The 16,439-nt window shown below is 49.2% G+C and overlaps 1 protein-coding gene across 1 annotated transcript in view; it reads left to right on the top strand.

Moving 5' to 3' along the window:
* The window catches only part of GOLM1 (golgi membrane protein 1), a 59,691-nt gene that overhangs the window by 11,535 nt on the left and 31,717 nt on the right, over window positions 1–16,439 (top strand). Inside the window, exons 2-3 of the mRNA XM_063081237.1 lie at window positions 1,022–1,170; window positions 3,419–3,598. Of these exons, the coding sequence (XP_062937307.1) occupies window positions 1,042–1,170; window positions 3,419–3,598 (309 nt within the window). The 5' untranslated portion in view covers window positions 1,022–1,041. The remainder of the gene's footprint in view (window positions 1–1,021; window positions 1,171–3,418; window positions 3,599–16,439) is intronic.

Below are 16,439 nucleotides of genomic sequence, written 5' to 3'. Positions count from 1 at the left end.
GTGTTCTACGCAGAGGAATTCTAGCGGAGCTTTACTGTGGATGATTCAGCCACACTGCTGACTTACCCACACTCAGGTCCCACACGAGTAGCTAGCTGTAAGAAAGAAGGTGCCTTTTGACGACACACTTAGACTGTAGGGGGATAGTCAGCTCTGTCAGCTCTCATGTGTTCTCACTACTGGAAACTTTGTCATGCAGGTGAGTTCCTGGTGGTCCCCTCCTCTCTCCTTTCCTCCAACCCTCCCCACTCCCCGCTGGCCACACCTGGCACAGAGGCACTCTGTTCTCAGAGGGACCGATGATGGCAGTGCAGCTGCTCTCGCCCTGATAAGGTTCTGTTCACGTGGCTCCACAGAAGCCAAATGGAAAAGCGGAGTCCCCTGGTTCAGGCGGCGCCTGGCTCCCGGGCCACCCATGCACTCTCAAGTGACAGAAACCACCGTGCAGAGGGCACAGTGAGCTCGCTGGCACAGTGGACTGCCTTATGCCCACTCTGAGTGCTAACGTGGGCATGCCCCGGGGGGCCTCAGCCGGGCACACGCCTTGCAGCCCCATCGCCGTTGTGGAGGAAGACACACTGATGCTGCTGCCAGGGCTGTGTCTGAGCAGCGACACAGGCCGTGACCTCCTCGGGGATTGGCATGCACCTGCAGAATGGATTTCCTTTAATGGGCTCTTATTAGTAATTCCATGCAAGGATGTAGAAAGCCTCCCTTGTTAGGAGTCAGATCTGCAAGGCCTCTAGGGAATAACGGGTGATATGTTCCCTCCACTGTGAATGGCAGCACTCAGTATTGGCCACTGCTGTTTGCAGGAGTGTCTGATGATTTCTCACACTTACATGGGGAGGTAAGTATGCAGTGACACCCATTAACAGAAGAAGAGTCGGAAGCCTGAGCGTGGTGGGTGCTGGCCCCCGGCCTGAGCCTGTCTGGGCACAAAGGCCTTCCCCGTGGGCTGCGGCGGCTTTGGGGTGGGGATGCCAGCACTGAGGCTTGTGTACGTGTTTTCATTTGGCAGATCCCAGCCCCGGCTCTGAGATGATGGGATTGGGGAATGCGCGCCGCAGCATGAAGTCGCCGCCCCTCGTGCTGGCTGCCCTGGTGGCGTGCGTCATCGTCTTGGGCTTCAACTACTGGGTGGCGAGCTCCCGGAGTGTGGATCTCCAGGTGCTGTATTTATTTTGTTTGTATGGGTGCCATGAAGTATGTAAAGTTGCTGGGTATGGGTCCCCTGGGGGTTTGCTGTGTACTGTCCCCTGAGGCATGAACCCAGTGCACATGAGATTAGGACCCTGTGCACACCCGCCCCAGTCGGTCGCGGCCTCTCCACCCTAGCTCTGCTTTGGGTGGGAGAGGACCCCTCTGTGACTGTTTAGGATTGCTGCTTAAATACTCCCCTCTGCTGTTCCGGAGAGTTTAACAAGTTTCAGCCATCTGGGGTGGCCCTGGGAAGACAGCTTGCCTAAGTACACTGGCCACAGCTGGTTCCTCATCCTCCAGTCCACATGAGATTTCAGAGAGCCGTGCTGAAAATGTATTTGGATGATGGTTGTGAGAAATGTTTTTAAAGCTACTGATCTTTATCATTATCTTTTTTTTTTTTTTTTTTTGGCAGCTGGTATTTAGGGAATCCCAACCCTTAACCTTGGTGTTACAACACTGCTCTCTAACCAACTGAGCCAACCAGCAGCCTATCACAGTCATTTAATGATGATAATTTTTGCTTTCTCATTTATCGTTGCCAGTCATGGGGCAGGCACAGAGCTGAGCAATGACAGACTCTCCTGACCAAATTTTAGTCAGGCTCTTCTGAGCCCTCTTCTCACCTAGGCCTCGCTCTTCCTTTCCCGCAAGTCACTCCCCCAACCTTGATAGCTAATCAAGCTCCTCATCCCCACCCTTGATGACAAAGTCCTTGGCCTGCCTTTAGCAAGAATCCCCCTACCATTGATGTCTCCTCTTCGTAATTTTCCATCCACTGACACCTCGCTCTGCTCATTGGCTGTGCATACCCAGCTCTCTTTAGAGTTGAGCATAATTTCTCTCTCCCATTGCAATCATCTTGAATAAAGTCTTCCTTACCATTTTAACAAGTGTCAGGATAAGTTTTCTTTAACAGCATTTTACACAAACTATCTCCTTTTGTACACAAACCCTACAAGGTCGGGACTTTACACATCCCCATTTCACATGTGGGCAAACTGAGGCACAGAGGTTAAGTACAGGTGGAGCAGGGATTCTGACCCACACAAGCTCTTGGCCATGGAGCTCCATCCCCTCTGAGCTTTGTCTGTGTATTGTTCTGCTGCTTTGTGTTGCTTCGCCACCCATGGATTTGTCACCCCACTTCCCCTGGGTGACGGAGCTGCAAAGGATTACTCAAAGCCCATCTCTTCTGAGCAGTGAGAAGCCCTGAAGTGGTTAACTTCCCTGGGTCCCTCCAGTGAGAGGCAACCCTTCCTCGGGAAATTAACCCCAAATTGGGGTTCTCTTCCTGCATTTATTTTCCAGACCAGGAAGTTACAGGTAGAGAACATAGGTGGGGTTATAGTTTAACAATATAGGCTGGTAACTTTCAGTGAAACAAGCCAGATGACATTCCAGTAGACAGTTAAGTGGTCCTATCAACAACAGCTTGATCTTAGCAAACATTCCTTCTCCCTCCAGCAGTTTTCCAGTATCTACACATATCAAGCAGTAACCTGTCTGTCCTTGAGCCAGCAACCTGCTGTGCCACAAATCTTTATCTTACACCAGAGATTTTATAGCCTGAGGAAAATTTGCAGTCCTCCACAAGGTCAATATTTGAAACTGCAAGGCTTTGGAAAACCAGGCCCTGTGAAGTACATTTGCTTTATAGTATGTTCCACATTGTCCTGCTGTCACACTCACCCGTGCAGGGTTGCAGGCCCTGTGTCTGAGCTTCCACGGGGGCTCTTGCTCTCTGGGCAGATGAGGTCGTATGTCTGGAGTTGGAGAAGTGAATCTGTTTTCAGAAATTTTGTCTGTCTGATAAAGAGTTGTTATCAGCACCATGTCCCAAGTGAGCCACCAGCCAGCCCATTTGTTTGTTTGTTGAGTGCTTTGTTACAGGGCAGAGAAACTAAATATTTGAGGACCACCTCATGCCAGGTAAAGCATGAGGCATTATCTGTGCTTTCCTCCTTTAAACCTCACAAAAACCCTTCAAGGGATGTGGAGGTGTTTCCATTTTTCAGTGGAGTCATGGAAGCTAGGAGAACTGCACTCCTCCACTTAGAGCATCATTTCCAAAAGAAAACTTGCTGTAGCTTCTGCACAATTGATTTAAAACACGGAGCCTTGGAACATAGTGTGTATGTAAGGCTGGGTGTTGAGGGAGCCCAGGTCTCGGAGACAGGTTGACGTTGGCCCTTACACTGTGGTCTCCTTGCAGACACGGATTGTGGAGCTGGAGGGCAGGGTCCGCAGGGCGGCTGCAGAGAGAGGCGCCGTGGAGCTGAAAAAGAACGAGTTCCAGGGAGAGCTGGAGAAGCAGCGAGAGCAGCTCGACAAGATCCAATCGAGCCACAGCTTCCAGCTGGAGAGCGTCAACAAGCTGTACCAGGACGAAAAGGCACGGCCGGCCGCTGCGCTTCCTCACAGCGCTCCTCTAGACGGTGGCTTTTCTGTTGTCAAATTCTCCCTGGGGGAGGATCGCAGCTGGTGTAGATTTATGTGATTTTGTGGAAGGAGCCTATTGATCAAGCTTTGGGCATCATCCCCTGCTCTACCCCCAACTCCCTAGCTGGGCTTGATGTAAAACCTTCTGCAGTAGGACTAAGGCGGCCTCCAATTCATCCTCTTACGGCTTCTTTCTTACCTTCTGCAAATGAGTATTAAATACCTGCTCTGTGCCAGTCCTGTGCTGGGTGCTTGTATCCCAAAGAGGAATAACAGGGAGAGGAGAGCAGACCTCTAAATACTAACAAAGAAAGGAGAGGACTCAGAAGTGTTGGCTTTTAAATTTAAAAAACAAGGTTCTGCATAGATTGAAAAGAGGCTTTCCGCTAATTAAAACACCCAAGCTTTATATGTCTTGCTTTTCCTGTTTTTCTTAGGAATGCATGATTGTGCTTTCTTGCTTATTAAATTATATAACAGTGTGTGTTACTGACACCTTCTGAAGTATGTCAAACTCAAGGCCATTTATTACATGGGAGGGTTTGTCTCCTGTATGCATGCACCTCTCTACGGAATGGGTGATTTATTGGAAGGAGGTTGTAGCTCCAGATCCATTATCTTGAATGTGGACTTGGTTTTATTATGAACCAGTGGCCAGCACTTCCACCAGAAAATGAATTTTTTCTAGGAAAGGCCTCAGACTTTTCTTGGGTAACTAATATAAAATGCAAGAAGTACTTTTTCATTTGCAGAGTAGTTTCCCGTATTCGTGAACTCATATCTTCTCTGGGAATTGTTCTAATTTTAATGTTACAGTAAAGTGCTGCTTTACTTTTCTTCACTTTTCTTATGTGTGGGAGACAGTATTTGTGCTCTGAAGTCCCCTGTAACTGAATAGTAGGACCCAGACATTTCTCACAGAGTGTGCCCAGGCAGAACTCTTTGTATTTTCTGGGGGAAGTAGAGTTTATTCTCAAGGAATAGAGTTTGCAGAAATTCCATCCAGGATTTTCAGGATGTGCGAACTTCTCTGGCCCCCAGGCAGTGGTAAAGGAGGAGACACTGCCCAGTGGGAACTGAGGAATGTTGGAGGACTGGAATGGGGCCCAGGAGAGACCAACGGGCTTGCCGCATGGGGCCCAGACTCACAAAAGCTCTAGGGTGGGCACAGAACACAGGGGAAGGATGTCTGAGCTGGTTAGTGCTGCTCCAATGCCCGGCTGTGGTCCTGAACCCACTGGAGCAAGTTTTTCCCATGTGCAGGAAGGGAGGAAAAGGGAGGATGTTTTGTGTCTGCTTGCCTGATAGTTGAACTCTTTTCCTTAGAAGGAATTATCTTTTCCTATGAGCCTTTGGTCTTTCTACATTTTTGTTCTTAAATGTCTTTTCTTTTTGAAATGGCAGTGATAGAAAATAGTCTGGGTGTGTGTATGTGTGTCTTTGTGGAGTATTTTGTTATTGCTGTTGGTGTTTGGTTGTGGTGTTTGGTTTTTCCTTGTTTCTTAGCTGTCAGTCCACTATGCTTCTGCAGTTTCACTGGTCCATAAAATCCAAGAATCTGGGAACATCTAACCTCTCTCACCACACTTCTCCAAGCTCCTGGATGTTTTTGTGCATTGTGTGAAGGTGCGGGTGTGTGTTTTGATTGGGGGGGAGAAGTAGCTGAGAGTAAGTGCTGCTCACGGGCCTGGGCATCTGCTCCTCGGGCCCCGGACCCCTGTAAGGTGGGCTGCAGACCACGGGCATCCTCTGTCTTATGGGCTGAGTCCTTGGAGAACTTGCTGCACAGACTCATTCCACAGGGGAGGGAGGCTCTAGTGGTTGCAATAAATGAGCTTACAGTAAATATTTGAGAAACTCAGGAGTCACAGTAAACAAGGTAAAAATATCCATTTGAAAGAGCGTCAGGGCCGAGCCTGTGGCGCACTTGGTAGAGTGCTGCGCTGGGAGCGTGGCGACGCTCCCGCCGCGGGTTCGGATCCCATATAGGAATGGCCAGTGCGCTCACTGGCTGAGTGCTGGTCACGAAAAAGACAAAAATAAAATAAAATAAAATGAAAGAGCGTCAAATAGCCATTTGAAAAGAGTCTATTTTTATTGAGAGTTTTAAAATCTTAGAATATGAAATATAAAGTTCTTTTCATTATGGGGGGCAAGGGTGGGTTCCCTCATCAAATTTTAGCTGCAGGAGGATTTTAGCTGTGGCTTGGGGTGGCAAAAGGCTTACGGCAGACTGGGCCTCAAAGTTTCTTCAGCTGCGTGATTTTAGGCAAGCCACTGAAATTCTCTACCTATTTTCTCACTGTCAAATGGAAAAACAGAATCCCCAACCAAATACCACACAAAAACACACTCACACACACCTGCACTGTCTCCTGTCACTGTCATTTCAAGAAGAAAAGATATTTTAAAAACAAAAACAGAAAGAGGCTCAGAGTAAGACAATTCTGAGAAAAAGTTTCAGGTAATGACACACAGCAGGTAGGACGGATGCCCATGCAGATTCTGTGAGATACTTTGAAGACTTTGTTCAGCACAGTGTTTGACATGGAGTAAAAGCTCAGAAAATGGTAGCCAGTGTTATTGCCACTAATCATAGCGGCAGTAGCTGGGGTAGTAACAGGACCGGCACGCAGCGGAGGTGACAGTGAACCTCAGCTGTGATAGTGGTGATACTGCCTTTTCTTGTCCAGACTCTTGTTGTCTCCCCCACTGAAACCATGAAACCAAATTGGGCTAGCTTGAAAAAGACTAAGGAAGACCCGGGCGTCTGTCGGAACCAAGAGCAGAAAACAGCGACCTGGCTGTGCAGGACTTTCTCAGCGCTTCTCTGAGCAGCCTGTGGAGGTGGTGCTCATGTCACAGCTTAGGGAACCCGGGCTCGGGGTGTTGGCAGCTGCCACCTGGGACAAGACCTGGACCCTGCGTAGCCTCCAGGAGGGCCTCCCTCTGCCTTCTGTGTAGACTCAGTCTGCTCCCTGCAGAGAGGGAGGGTGGTGGGTGGGACACCAAGGAAGCCAGACACAGATGAGTATGGCTGCTGCAGCCGGGTGACCCGTTCATATGCGCTAGACTTTCCATGGGACAACTTTTTTTTTTTTTTTTTAAAGATGACCGGTAAGGGGATCTTAACCCTTGACTTGGTGTTGTGAGCACCACGCTCAGCCAGTGAGTGAACCGGCCATCCGTATATGGTATCCGAACCCGGGGCCTTGGTGTTATCAGCACCGCACTCTCCCGAGTGAGCCACGGGCCGGCCCCCTCCATGGGACAACTTAGAGAGCATCCCTCTTACCCCTCCCTGCTTCTGAAGACCGCTATCCCAACTTGCTCTCTTTTGGGCCCAGTTTTACATTCTCAGGAGAGAAACCCCTGATGCTTTCAGTGAGGCCAGGCTGGCTCTTCACCCACACAGTCTTGTGCGTGTCACAACGATGGGTCACCGACAGACCGCAAATACATAGGCTATTCCGTATGGCGTGGGTGTACAGGCAGTACCATCTAGGCTTGTGTGAGCGCACTCTGTGATGTTCCCACTAGGACAAAGTCACCCAAGGGCGCATTCGCAGAACGCATCCCTGTCCAGTGACTCATGACTATACTGATCCGTCTCTAGTTGTCTCTAATCTTAAAAGGTTAGGTTAGCACTTGTTCAAATAGGAATGAGGCTCTTTTTTGAAATTTTAAAGAATCGTCAGATGGTCTAGCACTGATTCTTAGCCGTGGGAGGAGGTGGGGAGTCGGTCCTGTGGGTGGGGGCAGTTTTCAGATCTCACATGACTTGGAGGTTTCCCGCCTCCACCAGAGTTCCTGGCCGTGGGCAGTCCCTGTCACTTTGCAGGGTGGGAACTGAACAAAAGCATGAAAACCAAACCTATTTGGGAAAATGTAGTGAACAGCCACCTTTTTGTAATGAGATTACTGCTCTGGGTGAGCCCTAATAGAATTTTCTGTGATGATGGAGGCGTTCTGTATCTGTGCTGTGCAGCACAGCCATTGCCAGCCACATAGGACCATTGAGTACCCGAAGTACTCAACAGTGGGACTGAGGAGCTGAATTTGGAATTTAATATATTTAAATAGCCAAATACGGCTTAGTGGCTGCCTTATTGGACAGCCCAGGTTTGAGTCATGGGCAGAATTGGTCAAAGGTCTGGCTGTGGCTTCTGAGTCATGGAGAGTTGTTCTCTGCAGAACCGAGGGCAAGACTGGGTCTGTGCAGTTCTTTGGTACCTTTTCCCCTTTCTCTGTGGGGTTCAGAAGCAGTGGTGGGGCTGCTTGGGTGATGGGAGATGAGGTCACTTTGTCATCGGATGGTTGTGTTTCCCCGGAAAGTCTCTGCAGCTTGCTGGTGTTCTGATGCAGAATTACCAGTCCAGCTTATCATACTGGCTGTGGTTTATACCCCACGTTGGGGTTTTGAACTGTTGTGGAAGCTGTTTCAGAGCAGTCAGGCCTAGGCTGGCTACACATTGCAATCACCTGTGAGCTTATAAAGAAAATACAGGCTTAAAAAAATACTCTGGATCAGAATCTCTGTGTGCTGGGGCTCCGAGAATATATATAATTTTTAAAAGATCACACACACGTGCAGTTTTTCCCCATGTTCCCAGATCACTGTGGTGTAGCTAGCTCATATACTCGCTGGTGATTGAGAGCAAATGTTTCACATTATTACACTTTAAAAAATAAAAATGCATTATCAGTGTTTTCATTTTTTCAGTTTTTTTGGCCTTTCCTTGCTAAAATGATTTAAAAAGTAAAGAGCATTATAACTGAGAGTTATAATTCATTTAAACATAATTTGGTAAAGCTGTTACAAAGTAATTGAGTTAATACTTGTTTTTCTAAGATCTTTCTTTCATCTTTATCCATGTTTACTGGAATCCTTGAACATTTTTAGAAGCTATGCCGGATTGAAAATTTGTTGATCCTCACTTTTTTCCTTAGATTGCTGACTCACCCAGAATTTGAATATAGGTGGGTGCTGTGGGTTGAAATTCCCCCCCAAACTCCTTGAAACTTAATCCCTATTGTAACAGTGTTAAGAAAATGGGAAATCTTATTACAGTATTTGAAAGGTGGGGCCTTGGTGGTGATTGGATTGCAAGGACTCTGCCTTTGTGAATAGATTGATCCATTCTTGGGATAATACACATGATTCCGATGGCTTTCTAAGAGTGCATGAGAAGCTTAGCTCTTTCTTAAGCCATTCTTGCCATGTGACAAGTCTGCATTGTTGTGAAGAGTCACTACCTACCAACAAGGCCCTCGCCAGATGTGTTCCCTGGATTTTGGACTTCCCAGCCTCTGAAACGCTAAGCAATAAATTCTTTTCCTTTATAAATTATCCAGTTTCAGGTATTTTGTTATAAGCAACAGAAATGGACTAATATAGTGGGTCTTGGGGTCCTCAGCACCGAGACCAGCTTGCTCATATGCCCCTTCAGATGTCACCAGGAGGGGTGGACAAGTGGGAAATGCCGCATGAGCTTCCTGATAGCTGCGCCATGGCAAGGTGATGAGATCCAGGATAGCTTTCTTATGAAATAGCTGGACACGCAGAATGAAGAGCTCATGACTGCGTGCCCCCACCCAGATGTTATTTAAAACAAAAGACATTATAAAGTCAAGGTCCTCTGTGTTCCCCTTCTTAGTCCCTCCTTTCCTTTCCCTCTTGCCTGTACAACCACTATTGTGAATTTTAATGATTATCCGTCGGTTTATATTTCCGAACTTTTACTACACATGTCCTAAAACTATACATTCTTTTTCTGAGTTTTTAATGTGTATGTTTGGTTACCCTATCATTCTGTAACTTGCTTTTTGGAGTGGGCGCTGTTTTTGAGGTAGTTCACTTTATAGCTCTATTCATTCATTCTGACCACTGCACCTCTTTCTCTGTATAAACGTGCCACAGTTTATTTGTCCACCCCGCTGATGGCCTTTTAGTTGTTTCGAATGTCACTGTTTGAGAGGAGGTTGCTGGGAGTGTGCTCACACAGCACTCTGTGGGCACCTGGAGTAAGTCGGTAAGGCTGGCCTAAATTTCAGGGGAGGGACAGACTCTGTCACTGGGAGCAGCATAAAGAACGTGTGGTCACCTTTTTAAAGCACGCAATGTGTGAGTGTAAATAATCTTCCCACAGCCACCAGCGAGATACTGTTTTCTTTTTACAGATGCATATGTGTGTACTTATAAAACAGGTTTTTAAGGGGCCTAAGTAGAAACAGATCCTCGGGTTTTAGTTAGTTTTTGGCAAAAGCCATTGAAGATTCACTTGAAAAGTTCTGCATTATCTCCTGAGGATGGCACAGAGGGGTTTAATTCATTCTTTTATGTTGTTGTCAGAAGGCCGATTTGTAATTCTGAGTCTGAAGACTTACCAAGATCTTAGGTACCCTCTTGGCTAGCTGTGCCCAATATCCATGAGTGGCCACAGAGGTATAGGGGTGACAGGTCACCTACTGTCTGAAATACTTCAGAGGAGACCTTGGGGCCCTGAGTTACTTAGTAGCACTTTGTCAGGGAAATGCAGATGTTCCTGCTATTGTGCTCATTTCTGCTTGCCACAAGTTGAAGTCAGAAATACCTTCCTTTTTGGTATTTGTTTGCCGCATTCTCACTAGGCTGGTTTCTTGTAGCTGGTATCCACTTCCCCATTTATACTTTTCATTTGTTCATTAAAATATGTAAATGAACACTGCAGTAGGCAAAGTAATTGTTGGAGTAACATCTCCTTTGTAATGGAAATATAGTTCCCTTATCATTTCTGGAGGAAGCTCTGACTAAAAACAGAGAGATTGCTGAGTGGAAGAACGGGAGAGATGTTGGGGATGTGTTTGCTGTTCAGTGTCCAGAAGGAGAACAGCTTAACAATGGAGGCTACAGGGAAGGTGGAGGGAGGACTGACTGGCCTTCAGGTCAGAGGACCTGCCCCAGGCCCACCTTGTCACTGTCATGGGTGGCCTGTGCCCACATTGAGGGAGCTTCAGGGAGCTTCCAGGCTTCTATTGTGCGGTGAAGTGGGGCAGGAGGCGGCTCATGAATCACTGCACTGTCTGGGGTGTGTGGCGTGAGGGTATTTGTTTAGAGCACTTTGCTGCTGGTATGGCTGGTGAGTGGAGCCAGGAGAGCTCGAGGTGGTTTGGTTCAAAGGTTCTCATGTGTCTGGACCTGGGATGGGGCTGCTTTTCTCAGTGGCAGCAGCAGCATTTGTTTCTATGAGTGACTTTTTCTGAGGATGCTGTCTCTTGAAAGGGAACTAACGTTAAGAAGGCTGATCATTGGTCCCACTTTAGAGTTTCAAAGTGCTTTCGTACATGAACACATTTAATTTGATTGGGAAACAGTCATTGTTGTCTCTTGAGACAGAAGGGAAGAGGCTGAGCCCCGGGCAGGTCACGGGAAGACCCGCAGGACCTGAGCTGCCAGGTCCGCCATCACCCAGGCCCGCCACTCTGAATTCTCACACGGCCAAACACAGCTCACAGAGGGCTCCACTTTCTTCTTTCTGGGGCAGCTTTCCTTGTGCACCTGGGTACATGATGGTTTTCTTCTGGAAGGTTGGTTTTCATGGTGGACTGGAGTGGACTTGTGCAGATAAAAATGGTTTCTTTGATCTTTATCACCTTTTATCCCTGTGATTGGATGAGGAATCCAGGGTTCTAGAACAGGCTTTCTTGTTTTATTCCCATTGATTTTCTGGGTCCGGTTCAGTCTGTCCGTTCAGTATTTATTCTGCCAGCCTCTGGCTTGTGCCAGAGTGATGGGACAGGCCATGTCTGTTGTACACGTAATTCCCATCGAGTGCTGGGAAAAGGCAAGTAAATGGGTCAGTTGGGGTTCCTGTAGACGAGAAACCACCCAGCTGTTTTAAGCAGGAACAATTTAATACAGAGGTGTAGGTACCTATAGGCTTGTGGGAAGGGCCTGGAGGAGCAGGCCCCCTGAGGACAGGGCCCCTGTGTCCAGGCCAGAGCAGGGACCGGGCATCTATGCTGCAGCCTTAGCTCCAGAGCCAGGCAGCTCCAATTCCTTGCTCTGTCTGCCTCCCACCCCCTAACTGTTCAGCATTCACATCTCCAGTGAATGCACCGGATTGGAATCGAGCTCCCACTGGAAAATGGATGTTAGCTTCTGGGCCTTTGCCATACAGAAGGTGCAGTAAAGGCATGTGGAGCAGACATGGAGGAGCCAACCTGCTGCACCCTCAACCAGGAGGGCGGGATGAGGGGGTCTGAGTGCCCGGTGAGTCACGGAGAGCCATCCTCTCGGGGGGTGAGCAGCCCAGCGGGGAAGAACACGGTGGGCTGGAAGGGGGCGGGCCTGAGCAACATGGTGTTGGGGTGTCCAGAGTAGAAAAGAATGCTGGGGTCTTCCCCAGAGGGTCCTGTAAGGCACTAAGGAGCTTGGACTTGAATTTGAGTATGAGGAGCTATCACAGGGTGCCCGCTGAGGACCAGCGTGATCAGATGTGGGGGTTAAAGTCAGGCCTGGCCCTCATGGAGACACTGCTTGGGGTGGGAGCAGGGCAGAGAGGAGGCGGCCCAGTCAGGTGGCTCCTGAAATATTTGAAGCAAAAAGGGACATTGCATTGAATCTGAGTAGCAGTAGAATAAATTCTGCGAAGTGAGCAGATTTGAGAGACAGCCGGGAGGAGGAATCGACAGGCCTGGATGACAGATGGGATGGGAGAGGTGCAGGAGAGGCTGATCCCAGGCAGAATGGAAGCAGATCCATTCAAAGTCTGTTTCCCTGAAAAGAAGTGTTTGTCTCAGAAGACTCATTGTATTAGATTGTAAATTCTCCAGTTTATCGATTGTATTTAACCTTCAAAGACAGCTTTGTGATTAAACTCAAGTAATTTACCTCCCCACATTAAAAGATAATTTTTTTTAGGAGAGATAGCAAAATGCATGATATTCATGCAGCTGCTCTTTGCTGCAGACCGTCCTGCATGGGAGTCACCATGTGGGGTCTTCATCCCCTCCTACCCTCGAGGGAGGGGCCTAAGGTCTGTCCTGGGAAGCACTGGACCTCAGGAGAAAACTCGAAGAAGTTTGCCTGATTCAAGACCTGATTTGACTTTAAGGTGCGCGTGGATGAATTCCACGTGGAAAGCCTTGTCTTGCAGCAGGAAGTTGCCCGTGGTGGCTAGTGGCGGGTCGAATGAGGCAGGTCTTACCTGTGTGTTGCTCTCTTTCTGCACGAGACTGGCATAAACGCTGCAGGTGTCCCCATTCTTGGGCTTGGCTTCAGACTCATCAGAAAGAGCGTTTCCATATTTCATTGCTGTGGGAGGTGTGACAGATGCCTAGGGTTTTGCTGTTACAGTTGGCTTTTGTCTCCCTCTCTCTTCACCTAGAATTGCTTGAGTGATTTGGAACTGACTTTCTGTTCACCTTCTGTACTTCTTAACCCAAAATACCACAAGGCAAGTGTTGGATGGGAAATCCATAAAGAAAATGTGACCTAGCTGTCTTTTCATTGATCTTCTCTTTGGTTTTGATACCTGGGGATTTGCAGTTATTTGTATTTAGGGACACTGAGTGGGATCTGTTAGGAGCTTTGGCTGTGGCCCTCTAACCTGTATACTTAGTTCAGTTTTTGTTTTCTCTTTAGTTCCCAAAGGTCTGTCTACACTTATTTGCAGAATTTCAGAATGTGCAAAGTGCCCCCCTTCCCACAGATGAGAGCAGAGAGAGTGTTGGGATTCCCATTTGGGAACAAAAGCACTGGAGCCACAGAAGGGGCTTGCCCAGGGCTTCTCCACTTGTGGACTCACTGGAGCCTGCTGAGACTGGAAATAGGCAGCTCCAGGCCTCCAGCCCCATCAGCAAGACATTTCCTGGCTGGTTAAAGACCAGCTTGGCAGTGTTCTGGGTCTTTCTGGATCACTGGTGCTATGTGTGCTGTCATGGAATGTTTTTCTGCCTCTAAAAACAGGAATGAAGATTTTCCAGCATCCCCTAGCCCCTGGTGAGGCCCCGGCGTGGGGGAGCCCCTCTGGCTTGGCAGCTCTTCCTGGTATCCAGGAATGAAAGTTGCAGGAAGAGCCAAGGGCAGGGCATGGGGTGCTGAGTGTAGGTGTGGACCACGTTCCCTGGCAGCAGGGCAGCTGAGACCTCACAAATATCCAGGGTCGGGGACTGCGGAGGAAGAGGGCCCTCATCCCGCCCTCGGTCCCCAGCTAGAGAAGCACCGAGAGGCATTCCGGTTCCCAGTGCCCTGTTTGGTCCTCCTGGGAGTGTTCTCTGACCCAAGTCATGGCCCTGGGAGGCAGTTGTAGCTGGCTCTCAAAGTCACGGGCAGACCCCTCAGTTGGCCCCCACTTCCCCTCCCCCTTCTTCCTCCTCTCCCCTCCTCCACCTCCCACCTCCCCCATCCCCTCCTCTTCCCTCTCCTATCTCCACCCCCTTCTCTCCCCCATACCCCCCTCTGTCCTCCCCCCTAAGCGCCTGCAGCGTGCCCTGTTCTGGGCGTGCTGGGTCCAAGCCTCCCTCCTCGTAGTCCCCCTGCCTGTCTCTGTGACAGCAGCCACGCTTCACTTTCCTTGCTTTGTGGAGCTGGGCACCCAGCTGATCCCAGGTGGGTCCTGGGGTGCCCTGGTGCTTTCCCACGCCAGCCAGCCAAGCTGTGAGGTGGATGGGGTGGGAGGCCCTTCTCTGCATGTGACAGCACAGGAGGTTTTGGCAGGAGCTGTTTTGGGCGTGTAGAGTAGCCGTGCCTGTGGGTATGAGCTGTTTTCCTGGATAGACTTTTTTTTGAGCTTTGTACAGAATTATGCTTCATTTTCCATATGACCTTCCATTAAAACTCCATGACTTGGGCACATTCCCCGGCAGTTGTAAGTGCAGCCACGTCTCTGCCCACCGACTGTCCCCAGCCTGCAGTCTGCTCAGTGCCTTTGTGGCCAGGATCTCGTGTCCCCTCTGACCTCCGATTCTGTCTCCTGAACACTCCCACACACTCGTTCACTAACGCCCATGCCCACACCCCTTTATTTTCTTGGCAAAGTATCCGTAACATAAAAATAACCATTTTAGCTATGTTTAGGTGTACAGTTCAGTGGCATTAAGTACACCCATGTGTGTAACCATCACCACCATCCATCTCCAAAACTTTTCATCTTCCCGAAGGAAACCTCATGCCCGACAGTCACTCTCCACCCTCTCCCGCCTCCCGCAGCCTCAGTTCTACTTTCCGTCTGTGAATCTGGCTGCTCTCGGCTCCTCAGGCCAGTGGGGCCGTGCGGCCTTTGTGACCTGTGTCTGGCTGTTCCACTTGGCATGACGTTCCCAGCACACGCACATTCCTGCACAGAGTCACTCCCACACACTCTCACTTCCTCTCCTGTGCCCCCACCATTTGCTGGACCTTGAATAACCCAAGCTGCAAATTCTTATGCTTTCTTGTGTCCTGGAGATTTCTTACAGAGCTTCTTTAACCCCCAAGAGTAGGTTCTTGGAATTTAAAACGTTGGCCCAGTTTCTCCCACCCTGAACACCTCCCCTGTGGACGGGCTGTGAGTCTCCCCCGTGGGATTCTCACTTGTGTCCACACCGCAAATCTCTGCATCCCTCATCACGGCCTTCTGTTGAGGGGCCTTCCTCGGCCATATCTATCTGGAGGGCAGGACTATGGGCCCTTCTCTCTGCACCTCCAGGCTCTCACACACCTGGGCGTGTCTGTCACCTGCATAGGTTTGATGAGTTCTGGACTCCTCCCTGGGTCAGCCATCAAGCCAGCTGTGCTTTGCGGTGGCCCTGCCTTCCCACCCGCTCATGGGAGAGGTCCCCACATCCCAACTCACAGGCAATGATGTCCTCCTTCCTGGGTGGTGCATGCCTCCTACAGAGTAACAGAACTGAGCTGAGTACTGTCGCCCAGCCCCTGGGTGCTTAGAATGGTAGACGGTTGAGACACTGAAGGGGTGCTAGGGTCATGAAGGCCTGTGGTTTTCAATCAGGAGCACGTGGTGGAGAGTTTGGGAAGGGCAGGCCTAGCCCAGGCCTGGACATCTCCCCTGGCCCCCTGTCATCCTTTTATACAGACAGTGCTGGGGTGTGGGGGGAGGGGTTTCCTCTGAGGAGAGAAGTTTGACTGATTTAACCTCCAGCCTCCACCTGGGGTGGCCTTGTAGACACACGGTGGGGGTGAGGGTGTCACTGTCATTGAGAAGGGATGAGAAGAGCAGGGCTGCTAAACCTGCTGCCATGCAGGGGACAGTATGGGATGCAGAGAGTGGTCCTGCCTGCATGCCCATGGGGCACCCCTATTAAAATTTAGCTGGCAAACCCTCTGAGGTCCCAGGTGGGGAAATGGAGGCCCAGAGAAGTTAAGTGATACGTCTAAAGTCAAGGAGCAAACCAGTAGCAGACCCCAAACCAGAACCCACACAAGTTTCAGTCCTATCGTTTTTCTCAAGGAAGTCCCTCCCTCCCTGCCCCCAGTCTCTGGTGCCGTCTTTCTCTCTGCTCATTTCTCTTCCTTTTCCCGCTGATGACCCTTCAGAGTTCAGAGCCTGTTGTCATAGCCAATAAAGTGTTCATGGAGCTCTGCTGCAATAAGAAAACTGCTTCACTTTAGAAGTGAAATTACAAGTGAGAAATAACATAGTAGAGATGTGCACCTCTCGAAGTTCTTGAACCAGCCCAAAATTGCCTTCAGAAAACACTTTATCTCAGCATCCCCTAATTCACCTCTCTTTTCCTATAAAACCAGCCTTAAAGTGAAGATTTTAAAAAATTTGTACTTTTCAGATTTAATTATTATCAACATGACCAGATTG

Source organism: Cynocephalus volans, chromosome 16 (assembly GCF_027409185.1).
Source record: "Cynocephalus volans isolate mCynVol1 chromosome 16, mCynVol1.pri, whole genome shotgun sequence".
Taxonomy (NCBI): domain Eukaryota; kingdom Metazoa; phylum Chordata; class Mammalia; order Dermoptera; family Cynocephalidae; genus Cynocephalus; species Cynocephalus volans.
This window is presented reverse-complemented; position numbering and strand designations above follow the sequence as displayed.